This window comes from Sprattus sprattus (genome assembly GCF_963457725.1).
Source record: "Sprattus sprattus genome assembly, chromosome: 10".
Classification (NCBI taxonomy): Eukaryota; Metazoa; Chordata; class Actinopteri; order Clupeiformes; family Clupeidae; genus Sprattus; species Sprattus sprattus.
The window spans coordinates 19858139-19877337 of NC_137908.1; the positions used below are offsets into that span (position 1 = coordinate 19858139).

The 19199-nt window shown below is 39.9% G+C and overlaps 2 protein-coding genes across 2 annotated transcripts; both read left to right on the forward strand.

Annotated features, from left to right (window-relative positions):
- The first annotated feature begins 82 nt into the window (after nucleotides 1-82).
- Nucleotides 83-13302, forward strand: slc25a20 (solute carrier family 25 member 20). The gene is made up of 9 exons (XM_080846832.1): nucleotides 83-491; nucleotides 5306-5398; nucleotides 5486-5613; nucleotides 5827-5917; nucleotides 6112-6229; nucleotides 6896-6968; nucleotides 7419-7528; nucleotides 10697-10821; nucleotides 12470-13302. Exons 1-9 carry the CDS (start codon nucleotides 387-389, stop codon nucleotides 12530-12532), a joined length of 906 nt encoding a protein of 301 aa, XP_080702958.1. The 5' UTR covers nucleotides 83-386; the 3' UTR covers nucleotides 12533-13302.
- A 931-nt stretch (nucleotides 13303-14233) lies between these two features.
- Nucleotides 14234-18429, forward strand: prkar2ab (protein kinase, cAMP-dependent, regulatory, type II, alpha, B; the record flags this gene model as incomplete). The annotated part of the gene is made up of 10 exons (XM_080846537.1): nucleotides 14234-14501; nucleotides 14934-14966; nucleotides 15373-15512; nucleotides 15774-15880; nucleotides 16146-16299; nucleotides 16386-16487; nucleotides 16796-16870; nucleotides 17477-17542; nucleotides 17921-18059; nucleotides 18305-18429. The coding sequence occupies 10 exons, from the start codon at nucleotides 14234-14236 to the stop codon at nucleotides 18427-18429; spliced, it is 1209 nt and encodes a 402-aa protein (XP_080702663.1).
- Between the last annotated feature and the right edge of the window lie 770 nt (nucleotides 18430-19199).

Here is a 19199-nt window from a genome sequence, read left to right on the forward strand (position 1 = left end):
TTGTAGGAGTTGTATTTTGAAATGTCGGCTTAATTTTATGCCAGATTTGCGTGCATCATTCTATATCCGGGTTGTGCTGTTATTTAGGTGAAAGGTCTTTTGGGTACTTTGACAGTGGAGAAGGTGCTTTTGGAAGAGGGTTGAATTGTACATTTCTGGCGTTTTCATTGTAACGTTATCAGTAATTGTCAAAGAACAGGCTGGCCTGTATATTCCTTCCCAAGTTTACCCTTCCGACCTTCGTTCAATCTGAAATAGGTATTTCTACTCACCTAGCAGGTTACGGAACCAAGCATCAACGTGACTGACGTTAGCTTATAGGCTATTCAGCTTCTTGTCATAATATTGAAATTGAATTAAAAGTCAAAAGCTAGGTAAGTAAGAAGATGTCTAAGCAACCGCAACCAATCAGCCCTGTGAAGAATTTCTTTGCAGGGGGCTTTGGAGGTGTTTGTCTGGTGTTTGCAGGTCATCCACTCGACACTATTAAGGTAAGACGTAAGCATAGCTGTGAACTATTGACTCAACTTTAACCAAACTGTCTTTTATGGGACGTTGTCACTGTACAAAGGAAAAGCTACGACGGAACCATAGTCATAAGGATGGATATCCTTTATCAACCCCACTCTCACTCGTGTTTTATTGCTTGCGAAATCCTTGTTTGTTCCTGATACTTCTGGCATACAATTTATGGTGTATTTCAGTTTAGGGTTGCCACCCGCCCCTTTTACGGAATCGTCCCGTATTGGAAAATAAAATGTTGCGTCCCCTTATTTCGTACACGCTGTTTCGTATATAATACATTCTGCAAAGTGCTTAGAATAACATATTGTCATTCTGTCAAGTACAATGTAATCAGTTATACATACAAAAGGAGTGGATACGTTGTAATTTCGGTGAGCTACGGACCGACAGGCTCTGGCTCTGCAAAATATGCGAGATTGCACGTCACGTCATCGTAAGCAATGAGGTCCTGATCTCACTGAACTTTGACCTACCTGTGCTGTGCCGACTTCTACCCAGTCATTCTGAAGGGCAAAAAGTAGGCTGAAATCTAAAGGCACGTGCACTGGTGTTATCTACTTGTGCAACCAATTTCACACTGTAACCATATGCACTGCATTTAGACACATCTATTATGTTTTAGACCAGGGATGGGCAATGCATTTCCCCAAGGGGCCACATGAGATAGTGGGACTGTTGTGGAGGGTCGGACCAATAGGCTGAACTCAATTCAGCATGAGAAATTAGCATGTTTTTGCAGTATTAAAGGTGTGCCCAGACGACCAAAACACATGGCACACACACACACACACACACACACACACACACACACTAGAGCAAGCTTGCAATACAATAGTATAAGTATACTAATTAATAGTAATACACATTTTTATCGTTTAACATTTGATTCCTAATGTGCCATTGACCTCCGCGGTCTGGTCAGGGACAGCCAAGGGGCCGCAAATGGCCCTGGGGCCGCACTTTGCCTAGGTCTGTTTTAGACAGTAAATTAGACAGAATTTACTCAAGACGATCAACTTGTCCATTCATTTAAAGTATTGCATATGCAATACAATGCAGTTTACAATGAAGATATGGGAATATCCCAAAGAATATGTATATAACTATTTCAAAGCCTTTCCTCACATTTCTAATGCTAAATTAGGGTGACCATATTTGAGTTTGGTAAAAAGAGGACACTTCCTCGTGGGGGAGGGGGCCTGGTAGTGTATAGCATACAAATGACCCCGCCCCCTCCCCCAGTGACGATGTCTTGCCATATTTTTTTCACATACAGATGACCCCGTCCCCTCCCCCCGCAACAAGGTTTTGCCATCTTCTCCACATGTAGATGTCATGTGCTGTTGTAAACAATGCAACTAGTCACTAGTTGCATTGTTTACATCAACACATGACATCTGTGTAATGTGCTGTTGTAAACAATGCAAATAGTCACTAGTGATGTGCATGTGGAAAAGATACTAGTTACTAGTGGAAGCGGCAAGGTGCTCACTGTTGCCAGATTGGAAATGGCGGAGTATCGTACCAAATGCTCAAACTGGACCACTGACAGTTCTCTACAGTCAAGAAGGTTGAACTTAAGGGAGATACCCTTTCCAAAACTTTTAAGGGCGTAAAAACTAGTTTGTGAAAGACCCAGAGAAACACAAATAACCGACAAGGCAAAATCGCGGACAATTTTGGAATCCCTGAAGGATGCATTTGTTAGGTCTTGAAAAGAGGACATGTCCGGGTAAAAGAGGACGTCTGGTCCCCCTATGCTATATAGAATAATAATAGTATATATTGGCTTAAAGAGAATGGCTCAATAAAAGCCATCAGGTCTGCAATACTACATGGTCTCTACATCTCATGTTTTATCTTTTAATCCAACATTCTTATGACTTGGTCCAGTTTATGTACAAGGCAAATGCAAATAGGGTATCCTGGTCACAGAAATGTTTTCTGGTTTGGTTTGGAGGTTGTATCCCCCCAATCTACCTCTAAGCTCATTGAACACCGGGTCCATAACATGGTTAGCCTGGATACCAGCCTGAACTCCGCCCACAAAATTTTTGGTCTGGGAGATTCAGTCTGGAATCGAGCTAGTTGGGAGAGATTTAACGTTTCAAAAAGGTTGAGAAAGCAATCTAAACCAATCAAATTGTAAGGGCGGGCTTTATACGTTGATGGACAGATATAGATAGAATATACCGGAATATACATCGAACAAAGATGGCGCCGTCTCGGGAGCTTAGTGGGACATATTTTATAGATTTAAGCTATCTACACGACTTTTTTATGTCTACATTGACTCGGTTAGTTGTGTATACGCAAAACGAGTGTTGCCGAGGATTTTAGGTCCTAACCAAAGCACTCTAGACCATTATTGATTGGTTATGCTAATGCGTTGGCCAAAAAAATCATTGAAACTAATGGTAGCTTCTAGCCTTGAGTGCTAATTAAGTAACGTGAGCAGGCATATCTCAGCAGATATTGACAGCGCATTCATTTTGAAAGAGGAACAGAGAAACGCGATCAAGGCATTTGTCGATTGAAAAGATGTTTTTGCCGTCCTTCCTACGGGATCAGGTAAAAGTTTAATCTGTCAGATCATGGTAATACTACGTTGCTCTGATTGGTTCTAGGTATCCAATTCAGCGAAGAGGAATTTTCTTTCCTGGTTCGTTGAAACACGCCCCATAATCACAGCCCAAGAGTTCGGTCTCAGACTCATATTCTGACTAGAATTATGAGTATGACATCGTCAGGCTATAACATGGTAGTTTTTTATCTTGTTTTTGGAGCAGTTTGTGTACAGACATTACATTACAGAGGGGCAACAGTGGTAGAGGAGTGGTAGAGGAGTCATTCAGCAATCGCTAGTTCGATCCCTACTCCTCCTGACCAAGTGTCGAAGTGTCCACTGAAACCCCAACCGCTCCCAATGCAGAGATCGAATTCAGAGAGTGTGTGTGTGAGTCACTATCTCTGCCATAACATAGTCACTAGTCACTAGGGCTCAATTCCATTTCCATTTAATTTCCATTTCCATTCAATTTCCATCCATTAACATTTACGTTACATTACATGTAGCCATTTGAAAGCTCTATGAGCAGAATGCAGTCAATTTACCATTTACATTACTAAGCAGCATTCAAAACAGTCTTCCACACATCATCCAACACCTGCTCAGTCATGAAAATTTCAGTGGTACTAATCGATGCCTCCACAAGGTCAAATCAAGTATAGAAGACTGGAGCATGTCTGATAGGAATTGTGCATCTCCAACTGTAACGTTAGGTGACACAGTTAGCAAGGCCTAGCTAGCCTGCTAGCTAACAAGAACCCAGCACCGTTCACCTTGCCATGAGTCATTACACATTCCAACACTTTAAATTACATTTGAAAATTACATTAGATAGTGTTTTTGTTTTAACTAATGTCATTAACTCACCTTTTTGTACCTGGGCTTCCTAAAAGTGTCCTCCTGGTGATGGCTTTGACAGATGGTTGTTAGCTAGCCAGCTGGTGATGCCTTGTTAAAAGCCTAAAAGGAGCCATACACTTGAGCTGAGCCAATGACTTAAGTACGATGGTAATAAGGTCACATAAAGGGGGGAAAAAATAGAGGAAGAGAATTGTTTTTGTTATGCAATTTGAGAATAAAGTATAAAATAGTGTGGAAATAAAGTGTAAATGTTGAGAATTCAGTACTTTGAAAAAGCCCAACTGCTGCTACTACTACTACTACTACTAATAATAATAATAATAATAATACAATGACATATTACGGCCATTGTAGGTAAAAACAATAAACCCAAAATACTGAGGTGGGGGAGGGGGATAATATCTTGAGAAAAAAACAAATCTACCAGAAAAAAAAAAACGATTATAAAATCATAACTTTTCAGTGTTTTTGGTACCACATCGCTTCACTTTTCAAAGCTGAATCACCACATATGTTATGTTTACAGTGTCCATTGAATTCAATTCCATTTATTTGCAGTAAGTGCCCATTTGTTAATGCACACAAATGCCCTTATTCACGCAGTTGGCATAATGCATACACCATTTCACTTTTATAATGCACTAACGCATCTTAAAGATGTATACACGAGGAATGAACAAAATGTACTGTCATAGTTTTGAGAATTCTTGGTTTAAAACCGTCTAAAAGTGTACGCCGACATTTTGTGCCCTGTGTTGAAGGGAAAGCATTTATGCATAGCTATACACCTTTGCAATTTCATAATACACAACCACACTTGAAAGAATGTATACCGGTATGTACAAAATATACAAACTTTATATTGTGAAATAAAGGTAAATGTCAGATATTTAGTAGACGCTTGCATCTAAAGTGACAACCTGTTGCAGACGGTAATTAAACCTGGGTCAACCGCACTAAAGAAGATGATTCTACCTAATGTGCCACCAACAACTTATCAGCCGTATAAAACTCTTCTGATATCTGAAACCGCATAACAAGGGGACATTTTGGCTGACACCCCAGACCACCACTTAGCTCCGCTGTTACTACTGTTTGGACATTGCCAACCAACTTGAAATATTAACCTTTGACCTATTTCTGTTTCTGTGTTGCTCATGTCTGTATGGAAATGTTCCAATAATAGGATAGAGTGCCATGGTTGTGCTATTAATTATCTTACATCTGTTTGTCACCCTTCCTAAGATTCAAAAAGTTTGTCTCAAAAACAGGTTGCTCAGAGTGAATGCAGAGAATGTACTCTAGCAGGTGACTTAGTTAACTGCTGTCTGGTGTAACTTGTGTCCTTAGGTGCGTATCCAAACAGCACCGAAACCAGCTCCGGGCCAGTCCCCTCTTTATTCTGGTACCTTTGACTGCTTTAAGCAAACCTTTGCCAAAGAGGTGAGTGTGTGAATGAATAAAGAGAACAGTCAGAAACACTTATGACTCCTGTATTGCCGTTTATTAATCTCACCATCTCTTACTTAGGGAGTGAAGGGTCTCTATAAAGGCATGGCTGCCCCCATCATTGGGGTAACGCCCATGTTTGCAGTTTGTTTCTTTGGCTTCGGTTTAGGGAAGAAACTACAACAGAAAACTCCGGATGACATTCTCACGTAAGTGACTTTTATATGTATCAAAGTTCCCTTGCATTGATCTGAATGAACATAATCAAATTGAAGTTTGTGGTACCAAAGGCTGTATGGCCTCCTTATTAGAGTATATGACTAACTCTATAACAAGTAATGTTTGCCTGCAGATTCTGCTACTAATTCTTTCTGTTATATTCTATGTATTACTTAGAAGTGTTGTATGCTTGTGTATGTTAGGTATCCTCAACTCTTTGCAGCAGGAATGCTCTCAGGTGTCTTCACCACTGCCATTATGGCACCAGGGGAGCGTATCAAGTGTCTGCTACAGGTAAGACAGACACACAGGTCAAATATGTCATTATTAAACTTTGAGAGTCTATATAACATCTTTTGGTAGAGCTATACCAGGTGTGTTGTGTGTGTGTGTGTGTGTGTGTGTGTGTGTGTGTGTGTGTATATATATATATATATATATATATATATATATATATATATTGTTTATTTATGTGTTTATGAACCTAGGTCCAATCAGCCTCAGGTCAGGTGAAATATGCGGGGCCCATGGACTGTGTGAGGCAACTTTACAAAGAGAGTGGCATCCGGGGAATCTACAAAGGCACAGGATTGACCCTTATGCGAGGTAAGTGAGACACAGGCTTTGGTCATATGCCGTGATGAGCTGTGATTCTGCTTTTATGTGTACATTTGCAGTGGGACACTTTAAAGCTGTTTAGTGCTGTACTATGATTTAGACCAGAAGCACCATATGGTGGAATCCATCTTGACTTTTTCTTGAAATATGCTTGTGCCTTGAGTTTAAGAGCTCAAGTTGTAAAAGCCTCGAGATGGTGTTCATTGTCTATGGTGCAATGAAGAAAATGGAATTGAATTGAATTGGAATAGTCCCAGCAAGTGTCAGTTCATGTTACCTACAGTTCTTGGTTGTACACTAAAGCAAATCAATGGCATAATGTATATCTACTAAAGAGTGGTGTAGGTGTTATTATCCATTGTGTACAATATTTTCCATAGCTAAAAAGCTTTCTGAGTAATTCTGCAGTAGTTGAAATCAAAAGTAATTTGAATGTACAGGAAATGCTGCTGTCCATGGACACCCTTTTAAGCGTCAAGCCTAGTTTGTGTTTAGATTTGCACTTGGTGTATACATTTATGGCCTTAGCCTTATGTAGATATTCACATTTCGATACATTTTTGCATTCCATCAAAATATATTTGCAGTGCTCTGGTCCCATTGGATGACTGAAAAATTGAGTGTGAATTATTGACTGCCCTTTCTCTGCCTAAGATATACCGGCCAGTGGGATGTATTTTATGACGTACGAGTGGCTTAAACACATCCTAACTCCAGAGGGAAAGAGGTGAGTATTCTCATGCTTATTCGTGACACTAACTTTCTCCAACTACCTGAGACCTCTGAGAAACTAAAGCCCCAAGTCTGAGGGCAGAAACAGCTACTGGAAACTTTTGAGCGGCCTAGAAGAAAAGAAAGTGTCATCGTTTTTCTTACTTATATTTCATTATGCTGATCGTTGTCACGATCGATATAGCCTATCCCAATCTGAGAGATTACTTATTTAGGCCAAGCATGTAAAATGTGATACACATTCAATTTAACCATTAAAATAGACCAACTTTGAAGCTAGGCACTGAAAAAAAAAATGCATAGCTTACATCTTTGCATAAATGTTAAATGTTTTGGCGGCCATTCTGGCTCTTGCTACAGTGCGATTAGTGGGAGCTAAGACACCTGAAATATTTAGTCTTCATGGCAACTGAGTAATATCTGTGTGTTTTTGTACGTCCTGCAGCCCCAATGAACTCAATGTCCTGAGTGTTCTTTTTGCCGGAGGAATGGCAGGGATCTTCAACTGGGCTGTGGCCATTCCCCCAGACGTGCTCAAGTCCCGCTTCCAGACAGGTTTGTAGTGTGTATATGCCGTGGTGGGAGAGATAAATAAACAGGAAATTACGTACTAACCGCACTGGCACCATAAAGGACTGCTCAGCACGGTTATCGTCAAACTAAGAGACAGCTGCTGGGCGGAGGGTTACAAACACTTGTAGAGATATGTATGGTGTGTATATGTCTGCCTAGCCTATCTGGTCAAGTGCAATGAGTGCATGAGCAGAGTGTGTGCAAGTAAGCAGGTAGGGAGTTAGGCCTAGTATCTTATAAGCCTGTGTATCATCAGCATAGCTGTAAAAAAGGATACCATACTGCTGAAATATGTTGCCAAGAGGGAGGAGGTTAAGAATAAATTAACTTGGCCCAAACACTGAAACCTGTGGAACTCCGTAGGAACTATGACCTTTATTTGTGCAAATTGTGTCCTGTCTGCCAGATAGTGGGCAAACCGCTGATAAACAGTGTCATAGACTCATATGCTAGTCAATTGAGTCATGAGGAGCTGATGGGATATAGTATCGAAGGTGGCACTGAGGAGGAGGCGAATGAGGAACAAGAGTAACAAGAATCAGCCGCATGGAGGAGGTTGTTGGTGATCTAGGGTGGTTTCAGTCATCAGGATCCAATACAAAATGTATTTTTATGAGCTATAAATAACTGAGATGAATAAATAACATAACCAACCGTTTGTCACAAAAGACCTACTGATAACTACATTTCAACTCACCAAATGGTTTGCCTAGGTTTTCTACAGGCGTTGTTTCACTTGCACCTTCATTTTGTTGAATTGCGAAAACCCATGCATTTTTTTCTTTGGAATCAGTGTAAAAATACTAACATTAAAAACCACAAGCTTCCAGTCGACTTCCACACTCTACACAATATACAGCCGCGGAAAAAATTAAGAGACCACTTCAAAATTATCAGTTTCTCTGGTTTTACTATTTATTGGTATGTGTTAAAGTAAAATGTACATTTTAGTTTTATTCTATAACCTACTGGCAACATTCCTACCAAATTTCAAATAAAAATATTGTCGTTTAGATAATTTATTTGCAGAAAAATGACAATTGGTCAAAATAGCAAAAAAGATGCAGTGTCTTCAGATCTCGAATAATGCAAAGAAAACAAGCTCATATTCATTTTTAAACTACACAATACTAATGCTTTTACTGAGGAAGAGTTCAGAAATCAATATTTGGTGGAATAACCTTGATTTAAAATCACAACTTTCATGTGTCTTGGCATGCTCTCCACCAGTCTTTCACATTGCCGTTGGGTGACTTTATGCTACTCCTGGCGCAAGAATTCAAGCAGCTCGGCTTCTTTTCATGGCTTGTGACCATCCATCTTCCTCTTGATCACATTTCAGAGTTTTTTTTATGGCATTCAGGTCTCGAAATTGGGCTGGCCATGACAGGGTCCTGATCTGGTGATACTCCATCCACACCTTTACTGGCCTGGCTGTGTGGCATGGAGCATTGCCCTGCTGGAAAAAACGCTTCTCAGAGTTGGGGAACATTGTCAGAGCAAAAGGAAGCAAGTTTTTCTTCCGGGACAACGTTGTACTTTGCCTGGCTGAGGTTTGTAAAAGACCATAAGGATTGAACCAAAGCCGACTGGAGGGTCTCCTAGTTCGTCTTCTCTGATGAGTCCAATTTCACAGTAGGTGCAAGACTCTGTGGCTTGTAGGCCTCTCCAGGTCTCCGTCTAACCATCAGACGACCATGTGTTGGGCAAAGCTGAAAATTGGACTCATCAGAGAAGACGAACTAGGAGACCTTCCAGTCCGCTTTGGTTCAATCCTTATGGTCTTTTACAAACCTCAGCCAGGCAAAGTACAACGTTGTCCCGGAAGAAAAACTTGCTTCCTTTTGCTCTGACAATGTTCCCCAACTCTGAGAAGTGTTTTTTCCAGCAGGGCAATGCTACATGCCACACAGCCAGGCCAGTAAAGGTGTGGATGGAGTATCACCAGATCAGGACCCTGTCATGGCCAGCCCAATTTCGAGACCTGAATGCCATAAAAAAAACTCTGAAATGTGATCAAGAGGAGGATGGATGGTCACAAGCCATGAAAAGAAGCCGAGCTGCTTGAATTCTTGCGCCAGGAGTAGCATAAAGTCACCCAACGGCAATGTGAAAGACTGGTGGAGAGCATGCCAAGACACATGAAAGGTGTGATTTTAAATCAAGGTTATTCCACCAAATATTGATTTCTGAACTCTTCCTAAGTTAAAGCATTAGTATTGTGTAGTTTAAAAATGAATATGAGCTTGTTTTCTTTGCATTATTCGAGATCTGAAGACACTGCATCTTTTTTGCTATTTTGACCAATTGTCATTTTTCTGCAAATAAATGATCTAAATGACAATATTTTTATTTGAAATTTGGTAGGAATGTTGCCAGTAGGTTATAGAATAAACCTAAAATGTACATTTTACTTTAACACATACCAATAAATAGTAAAACCAGAGAAACTGATCATTTTGAAGTGGTCTCTTAATTTTTTCCGCGGCTGTATATATATATTTGGTAGACGTCTTTGCTGCAATAACAGCCTTTTTGAAGCGAGAACTTTAAACCTGTGGCCACTGTCTAGCTGGCTATCATAATAAACCTGTTAGCATCATGACCAAAAATTATACTCATTGTCTAACATGTATGAAGAAGAAAAAAAAAATATTTTGAAAATGTTTCACATGATTTATATGCTGCTTTATGCAGACTGAAATCGCCCCCCTTTTTGCTCCTGTGGACGTGCATCCATTAGCAATATGTAGCCTAGACTCTCTTGCCCCTACAATTAAAGGGTTTGTCTATCAGCAATCCATTGCTATTCCTGTGATACCAGGATGGTGGTTGTCAAGACCTTGTTTTTGAATAAAAATGGGTTGAATATTACTTGCTTGAGAACAGAATGTTTTGCAACTTTATTTTATAAAGGTGAATACGTTTGCATTGAACATGGATTTTCAATTTGCCTCAGAAAAAGTGCAATGTAATTTAATTCAACATGGCATTTTGCTTTGAGGACATCTGGCAGCATCATACTTCCATAATCTTTATAAATACAACCCCCTCGAACAAATGAAAATAGTTAATGGTCTGATTTTAGCAGAGTGCATTTGGTGTGTATGTGTGTGCTGTAGTACTGGAACTCTCTCTCTTTTTTTTTAGCTCCTGAGGGGAAGTATCCCAATGGCTTCCGTGATGTTCTGCGGGAACTAATAAGAGAAGAAGGAATTGGATCCCTCTACAAGGGCTTCACAGCCGTCATGCTCCGAGCTTTCCCAGCCAATGCTGTAAGTATGCCTGTCAGCAGTACCTGCAAAAAAAGTACATCATTTCAAAACCCATATGAAAACATGAATAGGAAAAACATTGAGTAGGCAAGTAGGCTTCAAATTGTGTTTGTGTCATTATGATGAATGAGTATTTAAGTAATATAGTGACCAGTTCCTGTTGCTGTTGTGTCTTGCGCACCCACTCACCTAAATCATGTTTCATTTAAGTGTCTTCAAGAAGGTGAGGCCATAATCACTTGTACTTCTTCAATTGGAGTCTAGTCTGCCCATGTATTTGATGCTTGTGAACAACAGCTGAGAAGCTGGGCTCCTTTTCAGGAGTGTTAGTATTCACTGAGACACTGCAGACACATTTTAAAGGATTTTATGACATCAGTGTTTCGGTTCACATACCTTTATCAAAATAAGTCATAACAGTCACGGTTTTGCTAAACTGAACTGTAAACCTTGTCAAATCCTCAGATACAAGTGTGCACTGTCTCTCTTTCACATATAAAATCCATAACAATGTCAATTTAAAAACAGTCTAATAAGTAACAAATTGCCGTTCTCACTTAGCTGTCAATCGTGTGCAAAGTTCAGTGTTTTTTCATTCCCACATGAGGCAGCATATTACGGAATAGTGAGTGCGAACCTCCGCCCAACGAGAGACGATACTTGCCATCAAAGATTTGTAGTATAGTGACTAAGATCGAGCAATAATTCATGGCACAGTCATAGGTAAGGTCTCATGCCAGTCAACCTAGCTATTTAACTCTAGCTCAGGGTTCCATCTTAACATTTGGCAGTTGCTAGGGTATGTTGGGGGCCAAGCAAGGTTTTTACCTTTTCCTATTATAACTTTATGTTTTTTTATCGTTTTATAATTGAGGAGACTGTAACGTCAGCTGGTTTACTAGCTATCATTTGTAACTCTGCCACTTAAACCGTTTAAGGTTGCCTCAAAGTTTTCTTAGCTAGTTAGCTAGCATAGCAACTAGGCAACCAGGCAACACCGTTTGGTGCATAGCCTGAAACAAAGTTTAATTCCAAAATGAGTTCACCAATAGAAGGCAGTCTTGGGTTCAAAGGGATCACAATCACTTGTGGATGATGAAGGGCTTTACATAGACATTAAACAATCCTGAAAGAACAATAATGGGACATCAGTGGGGCAAGGGTTTAGTCTGATATTAATGCAGTGAATGAAGGGGGAGAAGTCCCCCTCCCCCTTGACCTTCACGAAGACAGGAATGTTGTGGCTTGCATTCCCACTTGAACTGTGGCAGAAGATAGTCGTTAATGTTACTAGGTCGGCAGGGGATAGATTAGTGGTCCTTCTGTGACCAATCAATGATATTGGCTTCCATTCCCACATGACGTAAATACGGGTAATACTTGCCATCAAATAAGTAGCTTTTTAATGTGAGTGGGAATTGGGCCAAAGTAAATTCTCTTGCCAATTTCAATTTCGTTTTAAGCACTCTGGGAACTGAAAATTAAGCCACAACTTTGCAGCATTGCCAGTGTCTTACTACTCAGCCAGCAACGTGACTACAGCTCTTTCTCTTTCTCTTTCTCTGTCTCTCTCTCTTTCTTTCTAAGAAACTCCCACACCAAAACACATACACGTTCCACCTATAATGGTTATCCCCTTGCTCCTTAGGCATGTTTCCTGGGCTTTGAAATGGCCATGAAGTTCCTGAACTGGGCGGCACCAAATCTGTGACCCCAAAGAAGAGCCACCGTTTAGAGGTCATGTTATCATACCTGCTGAATTAACAATACCAACCTCCAAACACACACACACACACACACACACACACACACACACACACACACACACACACATACATACACACATACACACACACACACTGAGCCAAGCTGATGGTACAGATGTACTGCTGCACTTGGGCCAGGAGGAGAGACTGTAGATGTAGCAGATAACCTACTGTGGTTGCTGAATCACAGCATTCTTGAACACACAGAAACGAAAACCAAAATGAATGTGTTCACTATGGACATTGATTTTGTTTATCTAAGATTGTATTATTTTTAGGACATGGGATTAACGTGCCTTACATTCTCTCACAGTTGGCCAGTCTCTGCCTTTCAGGATTCATTTTTTGGGCTGTTTGTGTTTGTGCACACATTTGAGTACAGCCACGGTTTAATTCTTGTGTTTGATCGGTTTTGTGTGTGTGCCTGTGTCTGCTGTTTTTAACCACAGTTTGCCTGTAATGAATGCCTTATATCTAAAAAAAAAAAAAGGAGGAAAAAAACCCATCCTACAAAACTGCCCTTGGGCTCTCTCATGTTCATATTTGTAACTTATCTTAAGGGTGACAAGCGGTAATTGACAAATTTTATCAGTCTGCCCTATTTCAATCTAACTTCAGGACTGTAAGGTGTGTACCTTAGTGAAGGTACTGAGCCTGCTGTGTATTCCACATTCTCACAGAAAACATGTAAATAAATCTCATCCTTTGACCTACATCCGTGTTGCCTGTGGTTCATTGAAAGTACTCTGGAGTAGTGGAAGTGATGAATATATTGGATTTTTTTTTTCAGCTCTGCTATATTTTTTCTACACAACAATATTTGTTTATATATATATACATTTTATATATATATATATACATACATACATACATACATACAGACAACACCAGGATGCATAATGCACTCCTGTTCTTGCATTAGACAAATTCATATAGCCACATAGCTAACTGTAAAATATTTAATACAAAACTCTTATTGCACACACTTTCTTACCAGGGATACTCTGACAATATATGTCTCTTCAAGAGAAAAAAAGAACAATAGTTCGGACGGGGCTTAATTAAGTTTGATTTACTAGGGTTGACCCACAACACGTGATCAATACTTTCCACTACCTTGCATGTCTAAATATGGAAACTGGCAGCAGTTTCCCAGCGAGCACAGCAGTCAATGGGGTGGGTCTCCCCAGGGGGCATGAAATACAGGATAATGGAACATCATGCACTCGGATTAGACACCGAAATTATTCTGTCTTTTTGTATATTCTTTTATTCTTGTCTCTTTACTGTTAAGTAGTACCAATTATGCACGTTTAGACTCCACGTCTTTAATTAAGGAAACTTGTGGTTCCGCTCTCTTCGTTTTGTTTAGACATCCTGTTTGACAGATGATGCTGCAGACGTCTCCGGAAAAGAGACAGAACAACCTCTTGGTGGAACTTAAAGACACTTAGTTTTTGGGACTTCGTCTAGCTGGTGAACAGGTTTTAAAACTTCCTAATTTCCACTAAACCCAAAGGGTAAAAGTAATTGTGTTATATTGCTCTTTTTGAATATACATTTAAGACAAGGAAACGCTTGTCTTGGTTTGGTTACTTCACGTTATCTGTGAGTATATAGGATAACTTCTGGAAAGAGAAGCCATCATGAGTATTGAGATACCCTCTGGTCTAACGGACTTATTGAAAGGCTACACGGTGGAGGTTCTTCGATCTAGACCGCCAGACCTGGTGGAGTTTGCAATTCAGTATTTTACCCGTCTGAGAGAAAGTAATATTTACCTTCCAACTTCTCGGTCAACCGACCCTACCCTAACTGAATGCAAAGTAGTATCGTTTGAGGAGGATGCGCAACAAAGCGGGCTCAGCGCAGATGAGGAGGACGATGAGTTTCCCGAGGAACTCCACTTTAAACGTGCGTACCATGAATATGTTTGAAATAACGTGTAACGGTTACAAACTTTAAGGACCTGTTGTTTAACTTAATTCACCGCAATTAGCACACTCAAGCGAGATGCTGGGGTATGGTTACGAAACGTGCGCACAGCAGCATAACGAATTGGAATCTCCTGATCCCAATGAGAGTGGTAATTTGGCCTATGGGGATTCACAGTTGAATTGCCTTTTTTAAAGACAGTCACTCCAGATTTATCACATGATATTATTGCCATTTCATGTCCTAGAAATCAGAATTTGCATAATGTGTGGTTGACTTTGGCCTTAGGTTGTAGCTAATAAGTGGTGTTTTATGGAATTACACACGGAGATCATTTGGCATTACCAGAACATTTAATCTCGTAAATTGCGTTTCAACATTTTAATGGGTATTTTTTGTATATCTTCCAAGCTCCTCCTCCTAAGTTCATTCGTCGAGTATCAGGTAAGTCAGTTTATAATTATAGGTTTGTTTTTATACCCACACAGTGCTCTGGTTGAGTTGTACATTTATAATTTATTTGGCAATATGATTAATCCTGTAACAAGACACACACAGTACCATTTCATGAAGTGAAATGCATTATAAAACATTGTGTAACGGTGTTTTCTTTACCCTGGCACTGCTAGTCTGTGTCCATATTTTTTCAACCCTAACCTCTCATTGTGCCAGATGTAGGCTGTGTGTGCCCCTCCCCCTACCAATAACGATAGTTGGCCTACATCTCATCTGGAACATGTTCAGTACCACGTCATGCATAGTCCCCAGACTTTTAAATATTGATTCAATCTTTTGTATCTGTGCGTTATTTTCCTTCCACATGATTTGTGTATGTTGTTATGTTTTATAGTGTGTGCGGAGGCATACAACCCAGATGACGATGTGGACGATGATAATGAACCACGAATTGTTCACCCCAAAACAGATCCGCAACGTCATAGGCTGCAGGAGGCCTGTAAAGACATCCTCCTGTTTAAAACCCTTGACCCGGTGAGACCCTTAAATCATCGTGCTTTGCTCTTTTAAGGCAAAGACAGTTTAAAAAAAAAAAAGAGTTATTGATGATCCAGGTTAAGAGTTGAGAAATGAACTTCACCTGTTAATGAGCAAGGGCTAGGTAAGATGAGCCTGACCCAGTGTAAGGTCTGACAGCAGCCTACTTCTGTGCTTGTGTTGAGACAACATCTGGAGTGTCAAATAATTGTTGGTCAGTTATGAAGGCATCACACACAAGCAGACTGTTCTTTTTAGGAGCAGTTCTCTGAAGTCCTAGATGCCATGTTTGAGGTGCTCGTGAAGCCAGAGGAGCACATCATAGACCAAGGGACCGATGGGGACAACTTCTACGTCATCGAAAGGTTCGTGCCATGGGTCTGATGAGTAGGGATACACATTCTGTGGCATGAGTCTGATGAGTAGGGATACACATTCTGTGGCGATTCACAGTCTGAGCTAATCTCCAAGCTGCAACATAAATTGGATAAAATAGTTAGGAGAAAATGGAGAAATTCGGAGAGAAAAAACACAGTAACATGATCACTATTATATCATTGTATGTTAAATTCTGTCTTGTGTTACATCATGGATGTGTTTTTTTCTTTTTTGATAATTTCTCTGTTGCAGGGGGGTGTATGATATTCTGGTAAAAAAGGATGGAGTAAGTATCTGTGTGGGTAAATATGACAACAAAGGCAGCTTTGGGGAGCTGGCCCTCATGTACAACACGCCACGGGCTGCCACCATCATTGCTAAACAGCAGGGGGCGCTGTGGGCTCTGGTGAGTGGCATTGCAACCTTACTGCGTATGTGATTACTAGTTCAGCTTGGCTGTAGTGTAGTGACATACCTGTGTTTGTTTTCTAGGACCGTGCCACATTTCATAGGCTGATTGTGAAAAATAATGCCAAAAAGAGGAAAATGTACGAGGTCTTTGTTGAAAGTGTCCCTCTTCTCAAGAGTCTTGAGGTGCTGACTCTCTCTTTCTCTCTCTTTGTGTATGCACTTGCGTGTGAGGGAGGACTCAATATTTTCACTTTGACAATGCCCTGCCTTAAGTTGTATTAAATAGTTATATTTGTTGTTAAATTTGTTGAACCTATCACTATAAACGAAGTGTCATGAATCCTAGGTAATATGATCTAAAATATTTAGTACAAAGTAGACCAAAAGGCAAATCTTTTATTTATTTGTATAGCATATTTATAGGATTGACACGATTATCACGTATCTTCATTGTACTGCATACTTTTCTGTCTGTTCCTCATCTTACCTAGTTGTCTGAACGAATGAAGATTGTGGATGTATTGGGAATGAAATCCTTTAAAGATGGAGAGCTGATTATTATGCAGGTACAGCCATTATATTTATATAAATACATTATGGCATGAGTGTTTGCCCATGGGTCCCAAAGTGTGGTGTGGGCCCCCCAGGGAGGGGGCACGGAGTAAAAACGTGGTGGGGTGGGGGGAAAAACAGAACTAGACCCTAAACAACCAACTACTGGTCAAATGAAGTATAGCAGTGCTCTTACAGCATGGTAGACTGTAACTAACCTATTTGGTGAGTTTATAGCCCACTTTATACTTATGTAGTATGGTCGAGGCCTACGGTTAAACCATTGTCAGAAGAAATAGCTAGCCGTATTATTAATACAAAGGACATGCATATTTAATTGTTCAAGCAAAATAATGCTAAAGAAAAGTTAGGCAACGGCTGCTCGACATCTGTTTTCTTTTTGTTAAAAGTTTTAACTGATGGATGAAATGTAATTGAAAATGTTAGTTCAAAAGTCAAAACAGTGTTTAAGATAAGCTGGGAAGGGGGTAGGCACTGTTAAAAAGGGGCCTGCCCTAAAATGTTTGGGAACCCCTTGTTTTTATACAGTTATTAAACACTTTCACAAATGCATCTTTCTGTCTCTGTGGTATAAGAAATCAGGCTTTCTCTTCTTTCAGGGGGATGAAGCTGATTGTTTTTACATGGTGGAGTCTGGTGTTGTGAAGATTATGATGAAGAGCAAAGTAAGATTATGATGAAAAGCAAAGTAAAGCAAAAGTCTTGTTTTTCAAATGAAACGAACTTGCAGTGTCTTGAAGAGATGTCTAGAAAGAAGGAATGTATTTATGGGCTGTGCATTTCAAAGTTCACCTTCAATCACAATCTGTCCTAACTTGGCAAACGGCTGAACATTCCTGCTTCCTAAGAAGCAAGAATCAGTGTGTGACTTGGTGGTTTGGAACCTATTGTTTTCCAAATTTGGAGATTTGTGAGCCGATTCAACATCATGCCAGTGAATCATAAACATGTCTTGTGGTTGGTGAGTGGGAGGTGTCGGGCTAGAGCTCGGGTCGGGGGTGTTAGTTGTAGGCTTTAAGCCTTTTGTTTTTCTGCCTCTTTAGACCAAGGCAGGACCAATGGCCAATGAGGAGGTCGAGATCGCCCGCTGTTCTAGGGGGCAGTATTTTGGGGAGCTGGCACTAGTCACCGAAAAGCCCCGTGCTGCATCAGTGTATGCAGTGGGAGAGACCAAGTGCTTGGGTGAGGGTTTCATTCAAACATGCATAAACAAGACAAATATTTGTTATCAAGAATTAAAAGGCTGTTATTTCTACTCCAACCATCAATCTAGACAGCCCACACGTGTCACTTTTCCGGGCTGCTTGCTTGTTTGAAAGTCATGTAAATGAGGCAATCCAGATGGTTGATAAAACATACTGAGAACATCTACTTGGTGTACCTGAAGGGTCCAAATTGTAAATGTTTCCTTTTCTTTTCTCTGTCAGTGATGGATGTGCAAGCATTTGAGCGTCTGCTTGGTTCATGCAAGGAGATCATGAAGAGGAACATTGCTTCTTATGAGGAGCAGCTTGTCGCTCTATTTGGCTCCAGTGCTGACTTAAGGCACTAGCCTGTATGCAAATATTTGTGACGGCATGACAATTTTTTTGTGTGACATGAAACAACTTTCAAATGTATAAAATACTTGCCTGAAGGCAAGTAACATTTGAATCAATCTTCTTATGGTATGCAACTGCTAAATATTTGAATCTTTTGTGTTTGTTACTAAAGTGTGTCTACAAAGAATAACCTGAAATGTACTTTTGAAATGCAGCAGCAGTAATGTCTTCCTATACCGCTGTGCTTAGTGAGTGGTCACAGGTGAACTTGATTGCATTCCTTTTTCTGTTAACATTTTTAGGAAACTGGTCTGTAATCTTTTTTTGAGTAGAATTCCTAATAAACACATTGATAGAATCAGGTAATCATTTTTTGTGAAATCAGTTATGCGTTTGTATTTAGGCTTAGAGAATAGCCCAGAAGTCTTTTCTGATCTGAAATCATTCTAGTTTTCTATTGATACTACTGATTCAATATGAATCATTCTAGTTCTCTATTGATACTGATTAAATTGAAACTGATTCAATATGAATCATTCTAGTTCTCTATTGATACTACTGATTAAATATGTATCATTCTAGTTCTCTATTGATACTACTGATTCAATATGTATCATTCTAGTTCTCTATTGATACTACTGATTAAATTGATACTGATTCAATATGAATCATTCTAGTTCTCTATTGATACTACTGATTAAATATGTATCATTCTAGTTCTCTATTGATACTACTGATTCAATATGTATCATTCTAGTTCTCTATTTATACTACTGATTCA